Below are 25,289 nucleotides of genomic sequence, written 5' to 3'. Positions count from 1 at the left end.
ACAAAGAGACCCCTCATAGAATGGGAGATGATCTTTACAAGCCATACATAAGACAAGAGGCTAACCACCAAAATATATAAAGAGCTTTCCAAACTCAACAACAAGAAAGCAAATGACCCCATCCAAAAAGGGGAGAGGACATGGACAGACTATTCACCACAGAAGAGATCCAAAAGGCCGAGAAACACATGAAAAAAATCTCCAAGTCTTTGATTGTCAGCGAAATGCAAATAAAGACAACAGTGAGATACCACTTCACTCCTGTGAGAATGTAATACATCAGAAAAGGTAGCAGCAAGAAATGCTGTAGAAGTTGTGGGGTCAGAGGAACCCTCCTTCACTGCTGGTAGGAATGTAAATTGGTCCAACCTCTGTGGAGAGCAGTCTGGAGATCTTTCAGAAGGCTAGAAATAGACCTACCCTATGAACCTGCAATTCCCCTCCTGGGGATATATCCTATTGGTTTAACCATTTTATATAGTATGTTATGAGGTCCCTCTCTCAGTACTTTTAAAATTACTGATCACTCTTGCCTGGATTGACTTGTGTCTAAGTAAGGTACTTAAAGGGTTCACAGTTGTGGAAGTTGACAGTTGTTTCAATAATATTTTAATTCCTGAGTTGGAGTTCAGCAGCTTAAAAGCCTCTTTTGTTCTTTTTCTTCCCTGTAGGCTATGGGAGCCTGAGGACTTTTAAACTATAAGTAGGCTTCTTACCTTAACTTAATCACTGACTCCTGACCAAGAGATAAAGCAGGATGGGGCATAGATAATCTAGTGGTTATGCAGAGACTTTCACAGCCATACTGTTAGGCCACCACCGAGGTACAGATCTTCTCCTGAGTTTCCTTGTTAGTTCTCTGTCCCCTGGTGTCATCATAGGGCCTCTTTGCCATTGCTCCAGATTCTGAGGGCAGTAGCAATGGAGACTCACAGTTGCATTTGGTGAGTCTCAGGGAAGTCTTCTCCTCCCTTCAGCTGTCCTCTTGTTGGTGAAACAGACTGGAGGTGGTGTTTCAACTGGTAAACTGCTGGACTGTTACCAGCCACTTAATATCTCCCTAAGCTCCTCTCTGTCCATGAGTCACACGTGTTTGCACTCACTGGTGATTTGGTGGGTTCCTAAAGTTGTTCTAGTCCTGTCTTGTTGTGTTCCCAGGTGATCTCCTTTGGTATTCCTAGTTGACCCGGGAGAGGAGAGGTGAGAAGCACAGCTGCTGCTGGGGATATATCCCAAGGAACCCAACACACCCATCCAAAAAGATCTGTGTATACCTATGTTCCAAGCAGCACAATTTGTAATAGCCAAAACCTGGAAGAAACCCAGTATCCAGCAGCAAATTCGTGGCTTAGCAAGTTGAGGTATATATACACAATGGAATACTACTCAGCTATTAAATATGGTGATTTCACCATTTTAATCCCATGTTGGATGAAGCTTGAAGAAATCCTGTTAAGTGAAATAAGTCAGAAACAGAAGGCTGAATATGGGATGATCTTACTCTTAAACAGAAGTTGAAAAACAAGATCAGAAGAGAAAACACAAGTAGAACGTGAACTGGAATTGGTGTATTGCACCAAAGTAAAAGACTCTGGGGTGGGTGGGGCGGGGGAGAGTACAGGATGGCAGAGGACCTAGTGGGGGTTGTATTGTTATGTGGAAAACTGGGAATATTATGCATGTATAAACTATTCTACTTACTGTCAAATGTAAAACATTAATCCCCCAATAAAGAAATTTAAAAAAAAAGGAATGAGGGTCAGAAATCCTAGAAAGTACATAAAACTCCACAGCTCATTTCCTTAATCTGGGTCTGCTGTCCTTTAAAAAAAAAAAAATCTCTTTTATGTTTAAATACATGATCCATACTAGAGTGTGAATTTGAATTTGGTACCTGCTTGAATAAACTATGCTTGCCATCAGAAAAAGCTGAAGCAAAGACTGGCTTTTTAGCTTCCAGTAACCTCCAGGTATTGAAAGACTAGACCACCTAGAGGAGTAATTCTTAAAATGTGGCTCCCAAAATAAAATCACTTGGGAGTTTATTAAACCGGAATTTCGCAGATCCCACTCCAAATCTTTTGAATGGCAATTTTTGGAAGTGAGTCCAAGAACATTTTTCTTTGACAAACTCTAAAATGGTTGTTATATCTTGTAGTCAGAGAAACATTGGTATTGTATGACTTCTTCAAGTGGTTTAGAATGTTGCTTTTTAAAACTCAGCTTCCCTTAGTTATCAGTCAGCATTGTTAATCACACAAGACTGGCTACTGATTGAGGAAGACAGAGAAGTTATCTGAGGGAAGATCTTCAGAATAGGATTTTCTGTCCTAATTGTTATTAGCTATGTGACTTAACCCTAAAGTGACTTTTTTCCTTTTTGCTGCCCTTGTTGTTTCCATCGTTGTTGTAGTTATTATTGTTGTTGATGTCGTTGTTGTTGGATAGGACAGAGAGAAGTGGAGAGAGGAGGGGAAGAAAGAGAGGGGGAAAGAAAGATAGACACCTGCAGACCTGCTTCACCGCCTGTGAAATGACTCCCCTGCAGGTGGGAAGCCGGGGGCTCGAACCCGGATTCTTATGCCGGTCCTTGCACTTTGCACCACCTGCGCTTAACCTGCTGCACTACTGCCCAACTCCTGAACCCTAAAGTGATTTATCCCCCATGCCCCAGCATGCTCATCTGTGAAATGCATATACATAATAGTATCCACTTTATAGAACTGTGTTAGGATTGAATAAGCTACTGGATATTGAATGCAGAAAATAATAACTGACACTTGTCAGGATTCTGTAAGTGTTGACTATTATTATTATTTAAGACTAGAGCTTTTAACTTTCTTTTCTATAGATATTTCCGACCAACAATACATTAGAAAACATTTTATAGTTATATATCACAATTTAGCTACCATGGTGTCCTTTAACTTTCACCTGATTGGTGTCTCAGCTATATATAGAAGAGGATGATGGTGGTGGCACAGCAGGCTAAGCACACATGGAGGGAAGTGCAAGGACCTGAGAAAGGATCCCTCCCAGTTTGAGCCCCTGCCTCCCTGCCTGAAAGGGATTTGACTCACAAGTAGTGAAGCAGGTCTGCAGGTGTCTATCTTTCTCTCTTCCTATTTGTCTTCCCCTCCTCTTTCGATTTCTCTCTGTTCTATCCAAAAAACAATGACAGCAATACCAACAACGATAAACAAGGGCAATAAAAGGAAAAATATGGCCTCTGGGAGCAGTGGATTGAGCAGGCATCGAGCCCCAGCAATAACCATGGAGGCAAAAAAAAAAAAAAAAAAAAAAAAAAGAACAATGAATTGGTCTCCTCTAAAGAAAGTGAATTATTTAGCAAACAAAAATATAATAGCTTGCTTCAAGTGAAAAATAATTAGAAAAATGCTGTTATCAATATATGAGTATTGCAGGTAGAATAATCCCACCTATTTGGAGAGGGCCAAGAATATGTCTCTTGACCAGTCAACGCCCATGTTCAGTGGGGAAGCAATTACAGAAGCCAGACCTTCTACCTTCTGCAACCCTCAATGATCCTGGGTCCATGCTCCCAGAGGGATAGAGAATGGGAAAGCTATCAGGGGAGGGGGTGGGTTATGGAGATTGGATGGTGGGAATTGTGTGGAGTTATACCCCTCCTACCTTATGGTTTTGTTAATTAATCCTTTCTTAAATAAAAAAAAATAGGACCCAAGTTAGCCATTTAATAAAAAGAATATGTCTCTTTTGTTCTCACCTGAGTTCTTTTCTTTCTCCATAAAACTCATGCTTCTATTAATTTTTAAGTTTATTATAACCTAGATTCTACAAACACTAATGTTTTTTATATTGCTTTATTAAAGATAAATTTTTCTTTTTAAAAAAATCTATCTATTGGCAGACTGGGAGTATGGACCGACCAGTCAACGCCCATGTTTAGCGGGGAAGCAATTACAGAAGCCAGACCTTCTACCTTCTGCAACCCACAATGACCCTGGGTCCATGCTCCCAGAGGGATAGAGAATGGGAAAGCTATCAGGGGAGGGGATGGGATATGGAGACTGGGTGGTGGGAATTGTGTGGAGTTGTACCCCTCCTACCCTATGGTTTTGTTAATTAATCCTTTCTTAAATTAAAAAAAAATCTATCTATTATTATTTGGTAAAGAATGAGAAAAATAGAGATAGAAGGAAGAAACAGAGAGAGGAGAGAGAGAGAAAGAGAGAGCTGCAACACTATTTCACCACTTGTGAAGCTTTCCCCCTGCAGGTGGGGGCTTGGGGCTTGAACCCTGGTCCGTGCACATTGTAACATGTGAGCATAACCAGGTGCACCATCGCCTAGCCCCAAAGAAGTTCTTAATTGCTTATGTTCTTCTACCTTGAGGTACCTGTGTTGCACAAAAAGTCTCCCTCCTTTTTCTTCCACTATACTATCTTGTTTCTTTCCTAGTCTACTTCTGAGAAAAAACCAATAATCCTACTTACTTCTCTTTCTTTTAACTATATATTCTTTATATAGGATATTTCTTGAAGTCATTTTTTAGTGATCTTGAGCTATTTTTTTGTTTCATAAAAACACCACCATATTCTTTCCATGTATGAAGTATACTAGTTTATACATACCTGATTTTAAGCAGATGCCCCACTTTTGATCATATTCATAATTCAAGGTGGTAGCACACCATGGTCTACTGTGCTTTTCATCAAGAATGCACTCATGATGCCAAATCCCATTGACCAAGAATGGAAATTCACAGGGTCTACCATAGGAGTTCCCATCTCTGGTATATATCTCTGTGGGGTTGGAGAAATGGTAGAAGGAGATTTAAAAATGAATAAACTTCAGTTAACTAATCTCAGAAAGTACTTTGAAAAAAGATTGTTGTTTTCACTTGTGAGAATATAGTCTTTGGGTTGGTTGCATAATGTGAAAATTGAAAGCACAAATGCTGGCTGCTCAAGCTGAGACTTAAATGTTTGGCTCCCCTGCTTCCCAACTGAGTTGCTTTGGTCAAGCTACTCAGTCTTAGTTTCTTTATTTACTGATTAGTATTTATAGTATTTATCTCAGAATTGTTCATGATGGTTAAATGAAACATTTCATGTAAATTTTTATTTATTCCAATGTGATGGAGAACTGAAAGATTCTGGTCTGATCAACTAAGGATCAACTGATTGCTCTTAGTGACAAGAGTAACTTTTTCTGGATTGCCTTGTCTGCAATTAAGCTACACTATATATTTTTTCTCTTTAGTTTATAATAGACCTGGGCAAAGAAGATAATCTCAGCTGTAGAGTACAGAGTTTGTATGCATGAAGTGCCAGATTTGATCCATAGCACCACATATGCCAGAATTGTGATGCACAGTCCTCTCTTTTACAATAATAAATACTTAAAAATATTGTATTTATTTTCTAATCAGAGAGCTATAGAAGGAAAGATACAGAGAGAGTGGGGCTGAGTGGTGGCACACCCATTTAAACTGGATTAAACATACATGTTACCATATGCAAGGAACTGGGTGTTTGAGCCCCTACTCTCCTCCTCAATTTCTCTCTTTCATATCCAATTAAAAAAAAGAAATAGAAAAAGAAAAAGAAAAAAAAGGCCACCAGGAGTAGGATTTGTAGAGCTGGCATTGAGCTCCAACTCCCCATGGCAGAAAAAAAAAAAAAAAGAGAGATAGACAGAGAGCACGGGAGAGACCACAGCACTGATGAGCTCATTTATGCTGATGCTGGGGATTGAACTTGAGTCCTCAAAGCCACAGGCATTAAAGTATTTTGCATAACCAAAATAAATAAATCTTAAGAAAAAAAATAATAAGAGTAGGCCAGAGACTTTAGACTTTGGAACCAAAATCAACAAAGAGCCCTTTTGTTCAAACATTAGTGGTAAGATTGAAACTAAGAGTTCTGAGGAAATAGGAGGAAGAGATGCCAGATCTCAAGTGGATTCTTGGAGAGGGTTATGGCATGTCAGTTATGACAGAAAAACCGACTTTAACTGGATAATCATAAGACCAGCTGGTGATCTATGTAATTGGAGGCCTAGTTTTCCTAGTTTTCCTTCTTAATTCCCTGGTACAGAAAAGAGGAACTGAAAAATAATAAAAACCTCAGATATGCTTAGAAATACTAGAGGAAGTGATAAATATTTACATTGATAACAGTTTTATTAAAAAAGGAATTTTACAGAACTTGAATGACATGGAATGTCAGGAATGAAGATAGGTGCTTTACTTTGAAGCCTTGGCATATATGGAAAATTTGTGACATCAATGACTCTCTTCTCAGGATTCAAGTTCCATTTCATAGCTAAAAGTTAGGCTTCAGATAAGAAACTCTCTTATTGGGGCTGGGCAGTTGCCTATCTGGTAGAGTATATACATTACAATGCATAAGGACCTTGGTTTAAACCCCAACCCCTCACCTACAGAGGGAAGTTTCATGAGTGGTGAAGCAGTGCTGAAGGTGTTTCTCTTTCTCCCTTACCTCAATTTCTCTCTAACTTATCAAATAAAAAGAAAAAAAAAGGGGGGTCAGGCGGTAGTGCAGCAGGTTAAGCACACGTGGCACAAAGCGCAAGGACCAGTGTAAGGAACCTGGTTCGAGCCCCTAGCTTCTCACCTGCAGGGGAGTCACTTCACAGGCGGTGAAGCAGGTCTGTAGGTGTCTAATTTTCTCTCACCCTCTCTGTCTTCCCCTCCTCTCTCCATTTCTCTCTGTCCTGTCCAACAACAATGACATCAATGGCAATGATAATAATAGCCATAAGAACGATAAAACAACCATGGTAACAAAAGGGAAAAATGGCCTCCAGAAGCAGTGGATTCATGGTGCAGGCACTGAGCCCCAGCCCTGGTGGCAAAAAAAAAAAAAAAAAAAAAAAGACCACTGGGAGTATTGGACTAGTGGTGCAAGCATTGAGTCCCAGTGATAAACATGAGGCAATAAAAAAAACAGAACAGAACAGAACTAGTTCTGTAGCCACACTTCCACCAAAAGCTTATACTACTCACCAACAACCAGGACGTGAAGAGTGTTACTGAGATTGAGACATCTTAATGATGTAAATGCATGTCTATATGCTAGTCAAAAGCAACTTACTCATAAAATTTATTCAATGAAAGTTTTCTCTCATTAAACATTATATATACAATATGGGGTAGGGAAGAGAGGTAACTCCAGACAAAATAACAAATAAATGTTCTTATAAGATGTACAAAAAATGCATATAGCACAAACCAGTGAAATGACAATACCAAATTTGGAACAAAAATTTTAACCTGTCTTTTCTATAAATTAGGTAACCTAGCACCTCACTGGATTGGAACCCAAGTATCTTATTTTCCTTATCTCTATATAGCTAGATATGGAGGGAGGATGTTAGGGACTAATACTGAAGTCTGAATGAGTAGACTAAAATAAAGTTCTTAATTTCTGATAGCAGCTCCTAACTTAAAGTAAGAAGGGAATATGTAAGCAGAAAGGACAAATATGAGTAGAGAGTTAGTATTTGTCTTGTAAATCACTAATAAAAATGTATATTAAAAATAAAAAGAAAAAAACATGGCCAACAGGAATGGTTGAGTCACACAGGCCTTGGTGCAAAATAAAATAAATAAATAAATAAATAAATAAATAAGAAAACATGGGAGGGGGAGAGAAATACTTAGTACTTGGCTAAATTTTAACACTGGAAAGGAAAACAGAGCAATCCTAGGGTGACTTGCAGATTTCTTATACAGATGACTTAAATAGTACCAACTACCTGGGGAGAAATGTGGAAAATGAGGCAGGTTGGGCCCTGGCATTCAAACAACTTAAATCCTGAGGTATGTCCTGACTTGTTAGAACTAAGTGAGCCTTTTCTTAAGACATCTCTCAAGCAGAAATTTAGTATTCACAACATTGTGGTTGGTCAGGAAACACTTAACACTTGTGGGTTCTTGCTGGTGTCATTGTTTAGATCTCTTTGGTGTAGCAGCATAGGTGGGTTCTTAACATTTTTTGTGCCACTGATAACTCTGGCACTCATGTGAAGCCCACTGGCCCTTTACTCAAAGTACTTTAGAAGTACATAAAACAAAACAAATGGGATCACAGAGAAAGTATAATTACAGTAACATTGAAACAAACACTTTTTGGGGAATGAGATAATGTACAATTACAAAATAAAAAAGAAGTAAGAACAAGAGACCGACAGAACCCTGCCAAGAAACCGAACCTTTCTGATACCTAAACAAATGCAATGAAACAAATCAAATTTACTTCAAATGATGTTTTTGACTCTTAAATTTTCTCCTAGTTGTCAAGTTAAAGAAAGAGTTTTGTGGCATAAACTTAAACTAACACTAAGTGGTAGCCAGAAAATATTTATTTTTTAATGTTAGGAGAAAGCTGACTAGCAAACTAGATTTGTTCAACTATAAAAAGGTTGGAGACTGGAGAAAAGGAAAACCCCATTTCTAATATTCCCCCATAAAAGTTGAACATGACATAGGAGAAACAGGTATGTTTTCCCTAGAAGTCAGATAAGCTTATTCTCCCCCTAAATCATGTGCATGTGAATGTGGAAGGACTGGAGACCACATTTAGCTTAAGAGCTTTAATAGAAGAAAAAAAATCTTTGTAAAGCTATGTAAATTTATAAAGAGCAAACATGGAAAGCTAATTAAGACTCAGATAAATTATTAGTATGGGATTTGGTTATACACACCTAGCTAAGTGCACGTTAAAACTGTGCAAGGATCTTAGTTTAAGCCTCTAGTCCCCAATGCAAGAGGCAAGCTTCACAAGTGGTGAAGCAATGCTGCAGGTGTCTGTTTCTCTATCTTCCCCTTCCCTCTAAATTTTGTTTTCTATCTATAATATATATATTTAAAATATTATTAAACACATAAATCTATATTATATATATCATTTTAGTGTGACTTAGTATAATGAAAAGAGAATAGCTTAGGTGATAGTTTATTTTCATCCTTTTTAATCTTGGAAATTCATTGTAATTCTGTCTCTACACTCAAATAGTTCATGATCAACTTCCTCCAAAAACATTATTATGCATATTTTTAGAAACAGTTGAAAAATATCCACTCCTAAAATGCTAAATCATAAATAACAAAGATTGATAATCATGACAGAAATAAAAACAATAAACCCCCAAAAGATCTTTAATATTTTCCAATATATCAAAATCTGTAGAAAAGGAAAATATTTTTCCTTTTTCTGGGCCTAGCACACTTCCACTGAGCAACTCTGCTCCACAATATTTTTCCTTTTTAAAAAATTCAGGTTTGACTTCACTACCCGATTTGCTTATATCTCAGAGGTTTAATTTTCTGTTAATATAGTTTACTTTTCTAGAATTCATAATGCAATTATAAGAAGTATATATGCTAAAACATAAGATATTTCACACGCAAGGTTTTCTACAAAATGGTTGTTTGATTCCTGACTAGACACCTAACCTAACCTAGACTTAATTTTCTCAATTTATTTTTTATTATATATATATATATTTGAGTTTTTATTTATAAAAAGGAAACAGTGACAAAGCCATAGTATTAGGGGGGTACAACTTTGCACAATTCTCATCACCAGAAAGAGGGCAAGTAACACTGACTTCACAGATGTAGTTCAAAGTTACTGTACACTACTAAGAACTGAATGTTTACTTATTGCCCTTATATATATTTAGACTTTCCCCCCTCAAAACCAGTGCTTCAAGTGTGTGCAACTTCACCACTCTGGGTTGCTTTTTTTCAGATATAAAGACAAGGGTGGTGAAAAGGAGATAAGAAATATCAGAAATTCTTCCAGAGCAGTAGCCTTTCCCATGTGGTGCTGAGGCTCAAAGTTGGACTACATGCCTAGTAAGGTACTTACACTACCCAGTGAGACATCTCTCTGATCCTGTTCTGACTTTTATTTGTAGTTCAATGACACATTTGTCAAGCACAACAGCAAATGAGACAAAGTCCATCTCCAATACTTACCATGGTAAGGTTGATCACACAGGCTTTGCTCTGAACCTCCTTTTCTCCAGAAATCAGATGACTCTTTACTGGCTATGGCATGTCCATCTTTCAGAGCTAATCGGTACTGGGAAGCTCCATACAGAAAGCGGCGCTCACATTTCCACCACATAATGGCATTGGAGTTACAGTTGAACATTCTCAGAGAATCCGTGGATTTGGTAATATCTAAACCCAGGCACTTCTGAGATTGCAAGTGAAAGAGCCGATGCTGGGACACCCACTTCCATAACATGTCCTCCATTCCATCACAATTCTTAGCTACTATCCAACCATTCAGTGGTTTGATGCACTTCCCCGTGTTTTCATTGACAATGGTGAATGGATTATTACCTGAGTCAAGACAGAGATATTTCAAGATTCTTATTTATGTGATCAATGTGCCTCGGCTGCTGCTTACTAAGGAGTTGGAACACCACTGGGCCATTCTCACTTTCTAAGCTACAAAAACTGGGATGTACTACAGATAACTAGAGGTCAGTAGTCACTGGAGAGGCAGTATAGTGTGGGGTAATAGCATTGGCCGTTCTGCCTGGAGTCACATAGTCTGCCTCTGCTACTTGCTAACTATATGATCAGGGAAAGTTAATTAACCTGTGAGCCTCAATTTATTCCTTTGTAAAATGGTGCTTAATTTGTAGCTTTGAGGATAGAATGAGCTCATATGTGTAAAGTACTTGGATGGTATATGTATTTGTTACTTTCAGTCCACAAAAGACACTCCCAACTCTTTAATGGGGTAAACAAACTTCTCAGTTTTCATCTTCCTTAAACAGATAGACTATTGCCAATGAAAAATACTTTGGATACCCAGGACCACAATTAAATTTTGTTTACATGCCAGCTGCTATGGCAAAATAAATTATTAATGATATTTGTGTCTCAGGAGATAGACTTCTGAGGAGGCAAAAGCAGAATAGGGGTGAAAAGGTGAAAAATGAAGTTCTGTGTTTCAAAGGGAGGGGAGTTTATGGCTAGTTTCACTGAAGCACTTCCAGAACAGTGATAGGAGTCCCTTGGGAATGGTTTGGGGAGACTGACAATTTGGATCACCTTGATGGACCAATTTTGAGTTCCAAGAATCACCAGAGCCAACAGATATATGATATATAATTCAGTTGGTTTGGACAGTGGTAAAGTAAGAAGTAAGCAAGGTAAACTGAAGACTAAAGGGAAGAGATTCCCTAAGTACTTTTGCTCCATGTGGAGAAGATCTCTATATGTTAATGAAGTTCTTTTTTTTTTTTTTTAAGTTTTGTTAATGATTTAATAATGATCAACAAGATTGTGGGATAAGAGGGGTACCATTCCATAAATTTCCACCTCCAGACTTCCGTATCCCATCCCCATTCACTGGAAGTTTCCCTATTCTTTTTTTTTTTTTTTTTTTTTTTATTAAGTTTCCCTATTCTTTATCCCTCTGGGAGTATAGACCAAAGATCTCTATGAGGTGCAGAAGATCTGACTTCTATAATTGCTTCACCGGTGGACATGGGCATTGACAGGTGAACCATACCCCAGAAAATGAAGTTCTGTTATGTTGGTGGGATGAGAATTTACAATAAAATTTCAAGTATCCAGTGATCTCACTTATTAGTGGAACTTAATAAAGTAGGTGTGGGGAGCACAAAGTGAAACATGGACTGTACTCTGGGGAGGGAAGACAGGAAGAAAATTTTGTGGGGCTATTACATAATGAAATTGTATGTATATGTCAATGATTGCACTGCAAAGCATTAACCCCTTCAATAAAAAAAGAATAAAATTTAATTTAATAAAAACAGTAAAGCAGCGTATCTTGAACATATTTGGTTTGGTAAAGCATAATCCACAACTGTTGTTATAAACTATCACCTGATTAGTTCTTTGACAAAGAAAAGAAATTGAAGTCACAACACAAAGTATCATGTTGTTGAGAGATAAACTGAAATATTTAGACAGACTTGAACAGTCATTGTCAAAGAACCAAGGGGCTTACCAGACATTTGGTTCTCTCAAAAGGCACTTTCATTTTGATACTAGTTTCACAATCACTGACTTTATTAACACTGATTCTAATAATTCACATATTACCAGGTTAAAAATTCAAATACCAAGAACTTGAGGAGGAAATTTACTTATGTAAATATGTAGAAAGTTTAAGTCCTATTCCAGTTAGAACTCTGAATAATTTTTATTTTTGTGTTAAACAACAGCAGCAATGAGAGAAACAACTTCCTTTAAAACTTAAAGTTATTTCTCCTTAATTTTCAATCAGTACTTTACAATATAGAATTACTGCTAGATATGTTTGACATAGAAAATTTTACTCTTTCAAAAAACAAAACAAAACAAAACAGAACACCTTCCCTTTACCTCCTTCTACAGAGTTCTTTGGTTTGGTGTCATATATCATACCTTGTCCAAGTTATATTTAGTGTTTTCCCTACCTGTCCTTGTTTCTTAAATTCTACCTATGAGTGAGATTATCTAGTATTCACTCTTCCTGACTTATCTCACTTGACATGATTCCTTCAAGTTCTCATCAAGATAAGACAATGGAGTTGGCATCATCATTTCTTCAAAATTCATTATGATTTTTGACACAGAGAAAACTGAAAGAGAGTGAAAGAGACCACAGAAAAAAAGCTTTTTTTATGTGAAAAGGGCTGGGTTCAAGCCTGGGTTGCAAACATGGCAAAGTTGTATATTATCTAAGTGAACTATTTCACCAACCCAATAATTTTTTCCCCTTTACTGGAGAGTTTAATGATTTGTAGTCAACATTAAAATACAGTAGTTTGTACATGTGCAACACTTCTGAATTTTCCACATAATAATTTAACCCCCTCTAGGTCATCCTCTGCCATTATGTTCCAGGACTGAAACTCCCCTTTCCTCCAGTCTTTTACTTTGTGCAATACACCAAACCCAGTCCAAGTACTGTTTGTGTTTTCTTATTTTTCAACTTCTTTTTTTATTAGTGATTTAATAGTGATCAGGAAAATTGTGTCATCAACTTCATTTTTAAAAGCTGAATATTACTAAGTTATTTCATATCATTCTAGAACACATGACAACTTTATTGTGTTAACACTAGTAGAATTTTAGGCTATTCTAATCTCATTTCTACTGGGCATGTGCACGTAAGTGATAATGTTGCTTTGTAAATATTCCCTAAATGAACAAAAGTTTTTACCCTTTCCTATTTATTATTATAGTCAACTTCTGAAACATCCATGAACTTAACAAGCTTGTAGCATTTTGGGTTGTGAGGTATGGAGCAGCATAGAGTAAGCTTTGTTAAAGAGCAGTTACTAAGCTTCATGCCTAACAACCTCTTTCTAAATCTGTTTTTGAGCTAAGTATGTGAAATTAATGTTTGACACTTCTAGTGATCACTTAGAGCAACTGATTACTGATAGCAATAAAGAAACTTTGCTTTAGTTTTCATACATGGTATATGTGTAAGTACTCATAAACAATGCATAAGCTACAGAGAGTATTTCTCTCTCATAATATCTTAAACTATCTCTTTTTACTCTGAACCAGAGATATTCAGTCAGCTTCAGTTTTGCTTCAATGACCCTACTGTAAAGTATGAAGAGTGGGAAGAAGGATTGAGAAAGTGTGAAAATAACTCCTTATTTAGTAAATATGTTAAATAAAAGTAGATAAAATATTTCAGGCATGTAACACACTTTTAAAAATCACATTTGCAAAGCAATTTATAAAACTCTTTATTGATAGCCTTATATTGCATGTAAGTGTACTTAAATTTTGAATTACAAACTTATTTTGTATTAAATGGAATTTTATTGTTTACCTCTGATAGAGTATTGTGCATGTCAAAAAGGTAGAGTTTGATGAAAAGAAATCTCAATGTCCTTTTTATATGGTTAATTTTATATTAACATTGTAGTGATGATTGCAAGGAAGTGGTTAACTATCATTACATTAAATTGAAAATAAATGTTATGGAGATGGAGAAATAGCTTACCATGTATGACAAGTCATGTGCATAGAGGCCTGGCAAGCTAGAGACCTGGCACCACATCGGAGGAAGTTCCAGTGTCATGTTGTTTCTCCCTCTCTCTGTCTCTGAATGAAAAAAATGATGTGGAGTAGTAGCACTGCACATGCACTAGGCCCTTGCTCCATGTTAAGAGGTGGGAGGAGACAGGGGTGGGGGGTGGGAAGGAAATATTATATAATCCATCAATGATAACTGTTTCCTTCATCTGATCACTAACTCCTGTCTTACAAGCCCTAAACCTTACAAGCTTTGCATATTCCAAAAAACAAGCTGGATATCAACACTGTGTTATCACAGAAAAATGGTGAGACAGATGACTTGGGAAGGCAAGATGGATGTAGATAATAGCTTTTTTATTTCTGGAGAACGCCCACAGGCTACCCTGTTAAGCAGTGTGTGTAGTCTAGAAGAGACTCAAGCCTGGCTACCAGCCAGAGTGGCTAACAGGCAGTCTAGCAGGAATCAGGAAGTCATAATGTTCAGATCAGGTGGTACAGACTTGTGAGATTTTCAGAAGTCTCCAAAAGATTGGTTTACATCAAGCTGCTTGGTTTCCAAGGAGAAAAAAAAAAAGTAAACTAAGCAATTGGCATCTCCCCCAAGGACACAGATGGATTCTTCCATCATCTGAGCAGCTGAGACCACCTGTACAAATCTAGCCATGAACACATGATGAGGTGCATGTCATTACTAGCATGGTGAAGCTGAAACACTGCCAATCAAGCAACTCAAATAGCTGGGGTTTCACATTTTTAATGCTTCTTTTTACAGAGTTACAAGTCTGGTCTGAGTGTGTGAGAAATCTGAGCACTGCTAAGGGTGAGAAAAGACGCAGGAAAACAAATATTTGTGATGGTCTAGCACAGGGAGAACAGAAGCAGTGATTTTTGTGCTACGTTAATAAGAAAGGATGAACTGTAGAGATTCTCAAAACTAAGGAAGTCTTTAGTTGGAGGAAGGGGTCGTGGGGACACAGAACAGGACTAATGCAGAGGTATAAAGAGGCAAGAGCTTAGCAATAAAGTGGTTAGTGTGTCTAGATGAGTTAGTAGTTACAGTGAAAAAAAAAATTTTTTTCTGGATTGTGGGATGGGCAGAATAGAATGCTCATAGTAAGAAGTGATTTTTCATAGTTCCCATCACAAAGGGTAAAAGAGGAAAGGAGAAATGTGATTCAAAGCAGCATCCACTAAAATGGCAGACTATGTAGGCAGGGTGTGATACCACTCACACTTTGAAAAAGTTGAGTACTCTCTGAAGAAAGTCTAAGTCAGATAGCAACTTCTTTGGGGGAAAAAAGTCACAAGTAACCTGAGGTTTAAAAAAATTTCCCTTGACTACCATTTACTTCCTCATACCGACAAATAACAGAAGTGGTAAGTGGGGACAGCCCACAGTCTACCCATCATGCAACCTGACTAAGACACAAAGTCCTCAGCACACCTTTTGCCAAAGCAAAGAGAGAAAGTAAAACCAAAGCCCCGAGTCCTGCCAAGAGTGATGGTGGGTGTGGTACTTACTACCCAGTGCATCAGTTATGGATCTCTTATCCTTGATCCCTCCTGCTCTGTGAGAAGTAAGAAGTCTCCAATGAAGCAACTTGTTTTTTTTTTTTTTTTTTCCTACAAGGGGTCATGGTGGCGGTAGAAGAATGGTACTGCATGAGACATTAGGCAAGGGCATCATAATGATCCTGGTCACTTCAGGAGCAATGGCTTAAGCTGACTTCCTTTTCTGACGAAGACTATATTCACTGTGAAGTCGGGGAATCATTTACTCCTTTGGGACTGTGGTTGGAAAAATCCTATCAATAATGGCCAAGATGACCAAGGGGCAATGGAAGGTCCAGACCGCTGGGATGGGAGGTAGGTAGGGAGGTAGGTTTCACAACATAGAGGACCTACACTATAGGAAAATATGATATTAGGAGAGAAACGACAGGAGGAAAAAAAAGGACAGGGACTTGCCCAGGAGAGATTTCGGTGAGCAGCCCCAATGGTGCCCTCCAACTAGCACCACAAAACCCTAGCGTTCCTAAACCCCACTTCCCCCCTCTCCCCTATCCCCCAATGATCCCCCCATTCAGCTAACTGACAGGCAAAGCAGTGAAGTGACCCAGGGCAGCTGTCTTAGCTCCAAGTGGAAGAAAATCGGCAGAACTGACAGCATCGACGCCCCCAGTTGGCCCGCAGATGTGCCTGAGATTACCTGTAAGGCCAGAGGGTTCCGCCAGTCCAAAGAACCGGAGGAGCAGGAGGAGCTCTGCTGCAAGGAGAGGGAAAGGGGTCGCCCTGCGCATCCTCATCTTGAATGGACCCCGGTGGTCCAACCCGGTTCTCAGGTTCGTCTACACAGCAAGCACCCCCGCAGATGCGCCCTAGACTGCCCCGCCCGCCCCTCTGCCCCTGGCTCCAGAGTATCTTGGCCCCGCCCCTGTCACAGCCAGCCAATCAGATCTGCATATTCTCCGTTGGGGTGGGGCGAGGCGTGGTGAGGTGCGGGAGGGAGGCTGCTGGGAGGCGGGAAGAGGACGCCCAGGGAGTTTCACGCACCTGTAAGGGGTCCTATTCGCCTATCCGTAGGAAGTAGGTTTTGACTCAGAGGTCTGGGTTGTGGGGGCGAAGGTTTGGAGCCACGCCCTCTCATTAGAAACGTTGAGGAGGCGCAGATTTGGCACCGCCTTGGTGGTAGATTCATTTAGTTTGGGCCTTGTCTGGCTAGAGCTCCTCAGTGGAGGGTGATTTCAATGCACTGCAGAACCGGAAAGGCACCCACGTTCTCGCTACCTCGGCGGCCGGAGGCGGGGGGAGGCGGGGGGAGGCGGGGGGAGGCGGGGGGGGGCGGGGAATACAAGTGTCTATCTTGGAGGCTAGGATCTGGACGAGGAATTCAGGCTTTGGCGATGTCTTGCGTACTTTGATAGTGCAAACAAAAGGTGAGGTAATTGTACACTGCATGGAGCCTTCAATTGTTAATGGATAAAGAACAGCTGTTTTTCCAGTGACCCAACTGTCCTTGCAACTGTCCTTGATGGAAGCTTTATATTAGACCTTCACCGTAAGCTTTTTTTTTAAATTAGTGATTTAATAATGATCAACAAAATTGTGGGATAAGAGGGGTACAATTCTATACAATTCCCAGCACCAGACTTCCACATCCCATCCTCTCCATTGGAAGTTTCCCCATTCTTTATCCCCCTTGGAGTATGGACCAAAGATTTTTATGGGGTGCAGAAGATGGAAGGTCTGGCTTCTGTAATTGCTTCTCCCCTGGACATGGGCGTTGACAGGTCGATCCATACTCCCAGCCTGTGTCTATATCTCCCTAGTGGGACAGGGCTCTGGGAGGCGGGGCTCCAGGATATTGATGAGGTCATCGGCCCAGGAAAGTAAGGTTGTTGCCATGGCAGCATCTGCACCTTGGTGGCAGAAAACCATTAACATATAAAGCAGAACAAATCGTTAATAATCAGGAACCTAAAGGTAAGAATATAGTAGGTGAGACTTGGAGTCTTCATGTTGGAAGAAGCCAGGAAGCCTATTTTAGGCATAAGCTCTTGTCTTAATAATTAAGTCACCATCATTTAGTACAAATATGAATGTCAGGGCTGGGAAGAGCGCATAATGATTATGCAAAAAGACTTTCATGTTTGAGGCATCAAATCTCCCAGGTTCAATCCCCAGCACCACCATAAGCAGAGCTGATCAGTGCTCTGGTGGAAGGAAGGAAGGAAGGAAGGAAAGAAGGGATGGCCAGGTGGTGTTGTATCTGGTTGAGTGCACATATTACCATGGGTGGGGGTAGACAGCATAATGCCTTTGCAAAGAGACTCTCATGCCTGAGGCTCCAAAGTCCCAGGCTCAATCCCCTGCACCACTATAAACCAGAGCTGAGCAGTGCTCTGGTAAAAAAAAAAAAAAAAAAATTACCATGCTCAAAGACTTGGTTTCATATCCCTGACCCTCACTTGCAGGAGAAAATTTCATGAACATTGAAATAGTACTGCAGGTGTTTCTCTTTCTCTCCCTCTCATTCTCCCCTTTTCCTCTTGATTTCTTTCTGGTTTTATCCAATAAAAATAAAATAATAAGAAAAATAAAAAAGCAAGAAAGTAAAGGAAATTGGCTATGTCCAGAAGTAAAAATTGTGAGAAAAGACTTCATACTTTCACTGTGGGATATGATATCATCTATCTATATCACTTTATTAGGGGAAATTATTATTTGCAAGATAATTGTCACATAAGTATGATTTCTTTATTCCCCAGGATAGTTGTCTGCACACTGCTTTCAACACCAAGGTAAGCCCTTCTCTACTATGTGTACTGGAGTCCTCCATATCCTCTCAGTCCTCTTCCACTTTTCCGCTTTCTAGTGCTTGGTTCTGTGCAATAGATCATACTAGTCTGAGTTCACCCTTTGCTTTCCCATTCTTATTTTAAAAAATATTTATTTATTCCCTTTTGTTGCCTTAGTTTGTTATTGTTGTAGTTATTATTGTTGTCTGCATTGTTGGATAGAAATGGAGAGAAATGGAGAGAGGAGGGGAAGACAGAAGGTGAGAGAAAGACAGACACCTGCAGACCTGCTAAACTGCTTGTGAAGCGACTCTCCTGCAGGTGGGTGCTTTCCCATTCTTTCACTGTTTCTTAAGTCCCACTTTTGAGTGAGCTCATCTAGTATTTTCCCTCTTTCTGACTTATCTCATTAAAAAAATTTGTTTTCAAATTCCATCCACAGTGTGGCAAAAGAGATTTCATCTTTTCCTGTGGCTGTATAGTATTCTTTTGTTTCTGTATACAGTAACTCTTCCTCCTCTTCCTTCCTTCCCCCTCCTCTATTTCATTTTTCATTGCCATTAGGTTTATTCCTGGGGCTCAGCACCTGCACAACGAAGGAAGCTTACTGCTCCTGGAAGCCATTCTTTTTTTTTAAATTTTTTTTATTTGAGAAAGGATTAATTAACAAAACCATAGGGTAGGAGGGGTTCAATTCCACACAATTCCCACCACCCAATCTCCATATCCCACCCTCTCCCCTGATAGCTTTCCCATTCTCTATCCCTCTGGGAGCATGGACCCAGGGTCATTGAGGGTTGCAGAAGGTAGAAGGTCTGGCTTCTGTAATTGCTGGAAGCCATTATTTAGGTTTTTTTGTTTGTTTTTTCCTTTTATTTGATAGGATAGAGACAAATTGAAAGGAAAGGGAAAGATGGAGGAGAGAGAAAGAAAGATACCTGAAGCACTGCTCCAATGCTTCTAAAGTTTCCCCACTGTAGATGGAGACCAGGGGCTTGAACCCTGGTCTGTGTACACTTATTCAGGTGTGCCACTATTCAGCTCTATCACAAATTTCTTAATTACTCATCTGTCCTTGGACAATTTGGTATTTTCAAGTTTGAACTATTACTAATACTGCTGTTATGAGCATAGGTATACATAGATCTCTTTTGATAGGTGTATGTGTGTTCTTGAGATAAACTCTAGACAAGAATTACTGGATTATGTGGTAGGTTCATTTCTTATGTACTGACAATCTCCAGACTGCTTTCCACAGGAACTGAACCAATTTCCATCCTCACCAGCAGTATATAAAGTTTCATTTCCCCCATATTCTCACTTGTACTTATTTCTGTTTTTTTAGTGTATATTCTCATGCATGAGAACTGGTATATCATACTATTTTCATTTCTCTGGTAATCAGCATCTTTGAGTCTTTTTTTAATCTGTCTGTTGACTATCTAGATCTCTGATGAAGATTCTAACCATGTCCTTCCTTCATTTTCTTTCTTTCTAAAAAAACAATTTTCTTTATTATTGGATAGAGACAGAGAAATTGAGAGAGATGGAGGAAAGTTAGAGAGGGAGACAGACAGCTGCAGCACTACTTTACTACTGGTGAAGTTTTCCCCCACAGGTGTGGACTAGGGGCTTGTACCTGGGTCCTTGTGCACTATAATGCCTGCATTTAACCAGGTGCACCACAGCCTGGTCCATCTTTCTTTCTTCCTTCCTTCCTTCCTTCCTTCCTTCCTTCCTTCCTTCCTTCCTTCCTTCTCTCCTTCCTTCCTTCCTTCCTTCCTCCCTTCCTTCCTTTCTGTCTCTCTCTCTTTCTTTCTTCCTTGTTTTTTATTGAGGAAATAATGGTCTACAGTATAACCTTTTTATTCCTCACCACTCGCATCACCAAAGGTGTGTGTCCCCACCCCACCCCCATAGATAATCACTGTAGATCTTCCATAGTCTTAGATATAGGTGGACTTTTTTTTTCACACTTGTATGTTTAATTCTCTATATTCTGCATATGAGTGAAACCATTCTTATCTCCTTATTTGCTTCACTAAGCATAATCATCTCCACTTCCATCCATTTTATTCCAAATGACACTATATCATTTTTTTTTTTTGGAGTTCAAACAGCTCACATATTTATTACTGAGTCAGGAAACAGGAAGAGATACTAGGCCAAATCAGTTCCTAATCAAGTGTGCAAGACAACAGTGCTTCACTCAAAATACTAGCAGTTTACTTCAGCATAAACATGTGCGTATTTTAGAGGAATCCTTATAGACCCAGCTTTGTTCTTCTCCAGTGTTTCCTCTTGGAGTTGCACCTAATTTTATTACCAGTTTTCATCTGAATCCACTGAGGAATAGGATAGTTCTGCTTTTGCTTCTTAGCCAGAAAGTGCCTGATTCTGAAAGTTTTATGGGAAGACATGGTGAGGGGAAGTCAGTCCACCACCATGATGGTGGAGAAAAGGAGAGAAAGAAGGAGGCTATCTCATCTTTTTTTTTTTTTTCTTTCAAGGCCTGACATCTGATATGCAGGTGGACCCAAGTTATTGTCTGGGGAGATGATGTCATGGCTGCAAAAAGTACCAGAAAGCTGGATCTTGGAAGAGAGTAGCTCCTAAATATGGGAAAGGTGTATAAATATCAGTGACTGTAAACCCCATCTATTTGATCTGATCTGGGGCCCATATTCAGCTTAGGAGCCTATGTGACCTCTGCATCCCTGTATATCTGAGCTCACATTCTGTGGTCATGGGTAGGAATGTTTCAACCTGCCCCAATTTCAGGACCCATCTTCCTCAGGTGGAACATAGAGTATGTTGTCCAGTTTCCCTTCGGAGGGTGAAATATTCTCTGCTATTGTTGATCCATGTTGAGGGCAAGGTCCTATTGGGGCCCAAAAAGGGGTCTATTGTATTGTTCCTGATAGAGATGACTGGTAACAATGGAGAGAGGGATTTATTCGAGGGCTAGGCCCATCATGTCTGTTTGGGAATCTCAGGACTCCCCAAACAGGGCCCCAGCTGATGAGGTGGCCTCTTAGTGACTAAAGAGTCTTTGTTAAAGTATGCTAGTTTCTTGCCCTTATTCAGATTTTATAGTCATTACTTGGACAAGGTTAGCTTTGGAGTGACTGAGAGAAGTATAATAGGAAGTAGATGAGGAGGGTATCTAAGTCTAAGTAGAGACTATTTCATTAGGAACTTTATGGTGTCTTTTTAGGTCTTTCTACTTGCTTGCTGCATATACTGATTCACTGCAGACTATTGTGCACTTTTGCTTTCAGGTATATATTTTGCCCTAATTTATGGATTAAATGTGAACATATGCCCTGTCTCATGGGACTTGGTCTATATCTAGGTTTTGGTACTTTGTTAGGAAGTTAACCACCTGAAATGGAATTGTCTTAGGGTTTAAGAAGGCAATAAATAGTTATTGCTATAATCAGATCATTTGGCAATTGGGTTAACTTTGAAAATCCCATTGTTAGGATTTGTTGTATCATATACAACATCACCATAATTTATGTCCTTTGACATTATTTATATGTAGCTGTGTTTTACAGAGAAATGCCACCAGTTGCTTCTGTTCTCCCTGGTCTAAGCTTTAAAGAGAGTCAACATTTCAAAGACTCAGCCTATGGTCTGTGCATTAAAAATTTGAGACATTCAATCAATTTTTCCCCTCTCATATTAAGTAGTGATTTATATGACTACAAGTTAATAGGAGTGTACAGAAACACCATTCCCACCACCAAAAGACTTTGTCCCAAACCACCCCCCCCAACACACACACCCCAGTGAAACCAAACATCCACCCTCACCCTCAACCCAGAGATTTTTACATTGGTGCTCTACTCCAAACATATCATCTTTTTATTGCTCAGTAACACTTCATTGACTATATGTCGCATAACTTTTTTTTTCTATTTATCTGTCGAAGGGCATTTCAGTTGTTTCCAAGGTTTTGCTATTGTGAATAAAGACACTATGAAATGAGGGTGCATATATCCCTTCAAATAAATATATCTTTTGGGTAAATTCCTAGTAGTGAAATTGCTAAATCATAAGGAATTTCTATTTGTGTTTGTTTAATGATTCTCCATACTGTTTTCCATAGTGACTGCACTAATTTGCACTCCCAAAAGCAATGTAGTAGAGTTCCTCTTTCTCCACATCTTCTCCAACACTAATCTTTTTTTGTTTTATTGATAGAGCCTGTTCTCACAAGTGTGAGGTAGAATCTCAGTTTGGTTTTAATTTTCATTTCTCAAATGATGAGTGAATTGGCCATCTCTTCTTTAGAGAACCATCTATTCCTATCATCAGCCAAATTTTTTTATTGGACTATTATTTCTCTTTTTGTTGAGCTGTATGGGTTCTTAATAGATGTTTGATTCCTTTCTCATTTTCTATTTTTTTTTCTGAGTTCAGTTAGCTTGTTGTATGTTTGGGTTATTAGCCCTTCATCTTACATATGTAATATAAAGATCTTCTATTCTGTGGGATGTCTTTTGGTTTTGGTGATGGTTCCCTTTGCTGTGCAGAAGCTTTTCAGTTTGATGTAGTCAGTCACATTGGTTAAGTTTTTGTTTTTGTTTTCTTTGTGTTGGGCTGGAGACTCCAAATATATTTCTCCCATCTAAGTACTAACCAGGCCCGATCCTGCTTAGCTTCTGAGATCAGAGGAGATGGGGCGTGTTCAGGGTGTTATGGCCATAGACATATTTCTAAAACAAATATTATGGTGTGTTTTGTCAACATTTTCTTGTATGTATTTTATGGTTTATGATCTATCATTTAAGTCTTCAACTCATTTGCAGTTGAATTTTGAACATGGTAACATGTGATAGACATGTTTAATTCTGCATGTTTCAAGCCAATTTTCCTAGCACTTGAATGGTGTGTGTGTGTGTGTGTGTGTGTGTGTGTGTGTGTGTTTTGCCTTCAGGATTATTGCTGGGGCTTAGTATTTGTGAAACTCCAGTGTGCCCAGTAGGCTTCCCCCCACCTTTCCTTATTTCAATTACCAAGGTTTCACTAGTTCTCCAAATTTACCTTGGATTTGTTCTCACCTCAACCTCTAGTCATTCAGTTCAGTAGATGTTTTGGGCATTTACTCTCCCAAGAGTTGGGTACCTAGTCTGGAAAAATAAGATAAAAAGATATCATTCCTATACTTTCAAGCTAACAGAATAATGAAGGAGACTGAAGCACAGTCACTTAGGGTAAATTGAATGGAGAGACTCAGAGAAAGCTCCAGAAACGAAGCCAGCACCTCAACTTGGAATGAGTAATGGGTAGGAATTTGGCCATACACACTGGTGAAGAGAAAATGGTTGCAGAAGGAAGGCAGGAAATGTAAATAGTATCAAAAGACCATCAAGAGCCCAGTGTGGGTGCTAGACATGCATAATGATATATGCATATCATTATTGAAAATATTTGTGATGGGAAACTTAAGTGAACATTATAGCAGAAACATGAGTTGTGGCTGTTTTGTGAAATAACTTGAATATGGTACTAAAGACTTTGACTTAATTCTCTAGGGAATGTGCAGTGGAAAGTTCTGAGGAAGATACACTGCTACTGTTCCAGGTCTCTCTACATATGTGATAGCTTGCTCTTCTGGTCCTATCCTGTTTGGAGTTCCATGAAGGCAAGTAGTTTAATCTTTTTGTTTGTTTTGTTTATTTATTTTATTATTATTATTATTTTTTACCAGAGCACTGCTCAGCTCTGGCTTATGGTGGGGTGGGGAATTGAACCTGGGACTTCGGAGCCTCAGGCATGAAAGTCTATTTGCATAACCATTATGGTATTTACCCCACCCAGTAGTTTAATCTTTATTACCATGTCCCTAATATTAAGAACCATACTTGTTGCAAACTTTGCTCCCAATGATTGTTTATAACCTAGTGAATACTTAGAACCACCTCCTTAGCCTACAGTCAAATGAGCTGCAGCTAGTTTTATAGTAGTACCATAGCTTCTCAATTGCCTTCTCTGACAGTGGTTGCTATCCTCTCAGGTAAATGAATCATAAATACTGATAAACACCAACTTTTATAATATTATAAGAACTTCATAATATTATAATAAATACTACTTTCGTGTAATAGTGCTTCGTAATTGGGAATTGAATGTGGGGTGAGAGGGTCCAAACTTAGATGAATATCAAAGTAAAGCTATCCTTATGTAATTTGACCCATTTATCTTTATTTTTTACAAGTATTTGTTTCATTATATATGAGAGTTTCACATGAAACAGAGAAAAGAAGAAAGAAGACAGAGTATACTATGATACATGCAGTGCTGGGGATTGAACTGGGTATCACAGGCATATGAACCCAATGCTCTACCCATTGAGACCTGTATCCAGTTACAAGCTACACACACACACACACACACACACACACACACACACACACACACACACACACGGCAGATGCCTCATAAATGATTTAAAGGAGGAAAAAATCAAATGAGGTAAAAGAGAAAGTCTTTAGGAAATGTGCTGATTGTCCTTGACTAAGTAAGCTTTGATAGAAGTGGTAGGAGGAACATGTCCAAGCTGAGACAATAATGTAAGTTAACTAAATAAGCAAACATGCTGGATGCAAGGCTATTGTGCTGAAAATACATCTTCCATGTATTTTCTTAACTACTAAACATCCTATTTTACACTATTTGTGTTACTATTATTCTTATTTTACAAATGTTGAGCCTGGGACAACATAGAAAAGACCAAAATCAATAGCCTGAAATGTGATAGCAAAATGAACACCTAATCTTTAGAACTTGTATGAGTATATGATAGTTTTTGATATTTCTTTTTTTTGTTCTTTTTTCTTGTTTTTTTATTTGTTTGTTTGTTTGTTATTTCTAATTGCAGTTAGGGAGAAGGTGCCTGAGCATTAAAGATCTCAAAAGTCACTTTTCTTTTAAAG

The 25,289-nt window shown here is 38.8% G+C and overlaps 2 protein-coding genes and 1 long non-coding RNA gene across 4 annotated transcripts in view; 1 reads left to right on the top strand and 2 right to left on the bottom strand.

Annotated features, from left to right (window-relative positions):
- LOC103126472 (lymphocyte antigen 75) overlaps positions 1-16,430 on the bottom strand; it is a 196,812-nt gene extending 180,382 nt beyond the window's left edge. For both annotated transcript variants that reach the window (XM_060177870.1, XM_016194421.2), the window contains exons 1-3: positions 16,257-16,430; positions 9,995-10,366; positions 4,617-4,787 (exon numbers count right to left, since the gene is read on the bottom strand). In XM_060177870.1, the coding sequence (XP_060033853.1) occupies positions 4,617-4,787; positions 9,995-10,366; positions 16,257-16,353 (640 nt within the window). In that variant the 5' untranslated portion in view covers positions 16,354-16,430. The remainder of the gene's footprint in view (positions 1-4,616; positions 4,788-9,994; positions 10,367-16,256) is intronic.
- A 491-nt stretch (positions 16,431-16,921) lies between these two features.
- LOC132534317 (uncharacterized) lies at positions 16,922-24,388 on the top strand. Its single transcript, XR_009546040.1, has 3 exons — positions 16,922-16,983; positions 18,316-18,348; positions 23,889-24,388. It is a non-coding gene; the product is annotated as an uncharacterized LOC132534317 (long non-coding RNA).
- On the bottom strand, positions 20,607-20,765 carry LOC107523410 (large ribosomal subunit protein eL39-like). Its single transcript, XM_016194422.2, has one exon. The coding sequence runs from the start codon at positions 20,763-20,765 to the stop codon at positions 20,610-20,612; it is 156 nt and encodes a 51-aa protein (XP_016049908.2). The 3' UTR covers positions 20,607-20,609.
- Positions 24,389-25,289: the final 901 nt, after the last annotated feature.

Source organism: Erinaceus europaeus, chromosome 18, assembly GCF_950295315.1.
Source record: "Erinaceus europaeus chromosome 18, mEriEur2.1, whole genome shotgun sequence".
In the NCBI taxonomy this organism is placed as follows: domain Eukaryota; kingdom Metazoa; phylum Chordata; class Mammalia; order Eulipotyphla; family Erinaceidae; genus Erinaceus; species Erinaceus europaeus.
This window is presented reverse-complemented; position numbering and strand designations above follow the sequence as displayed.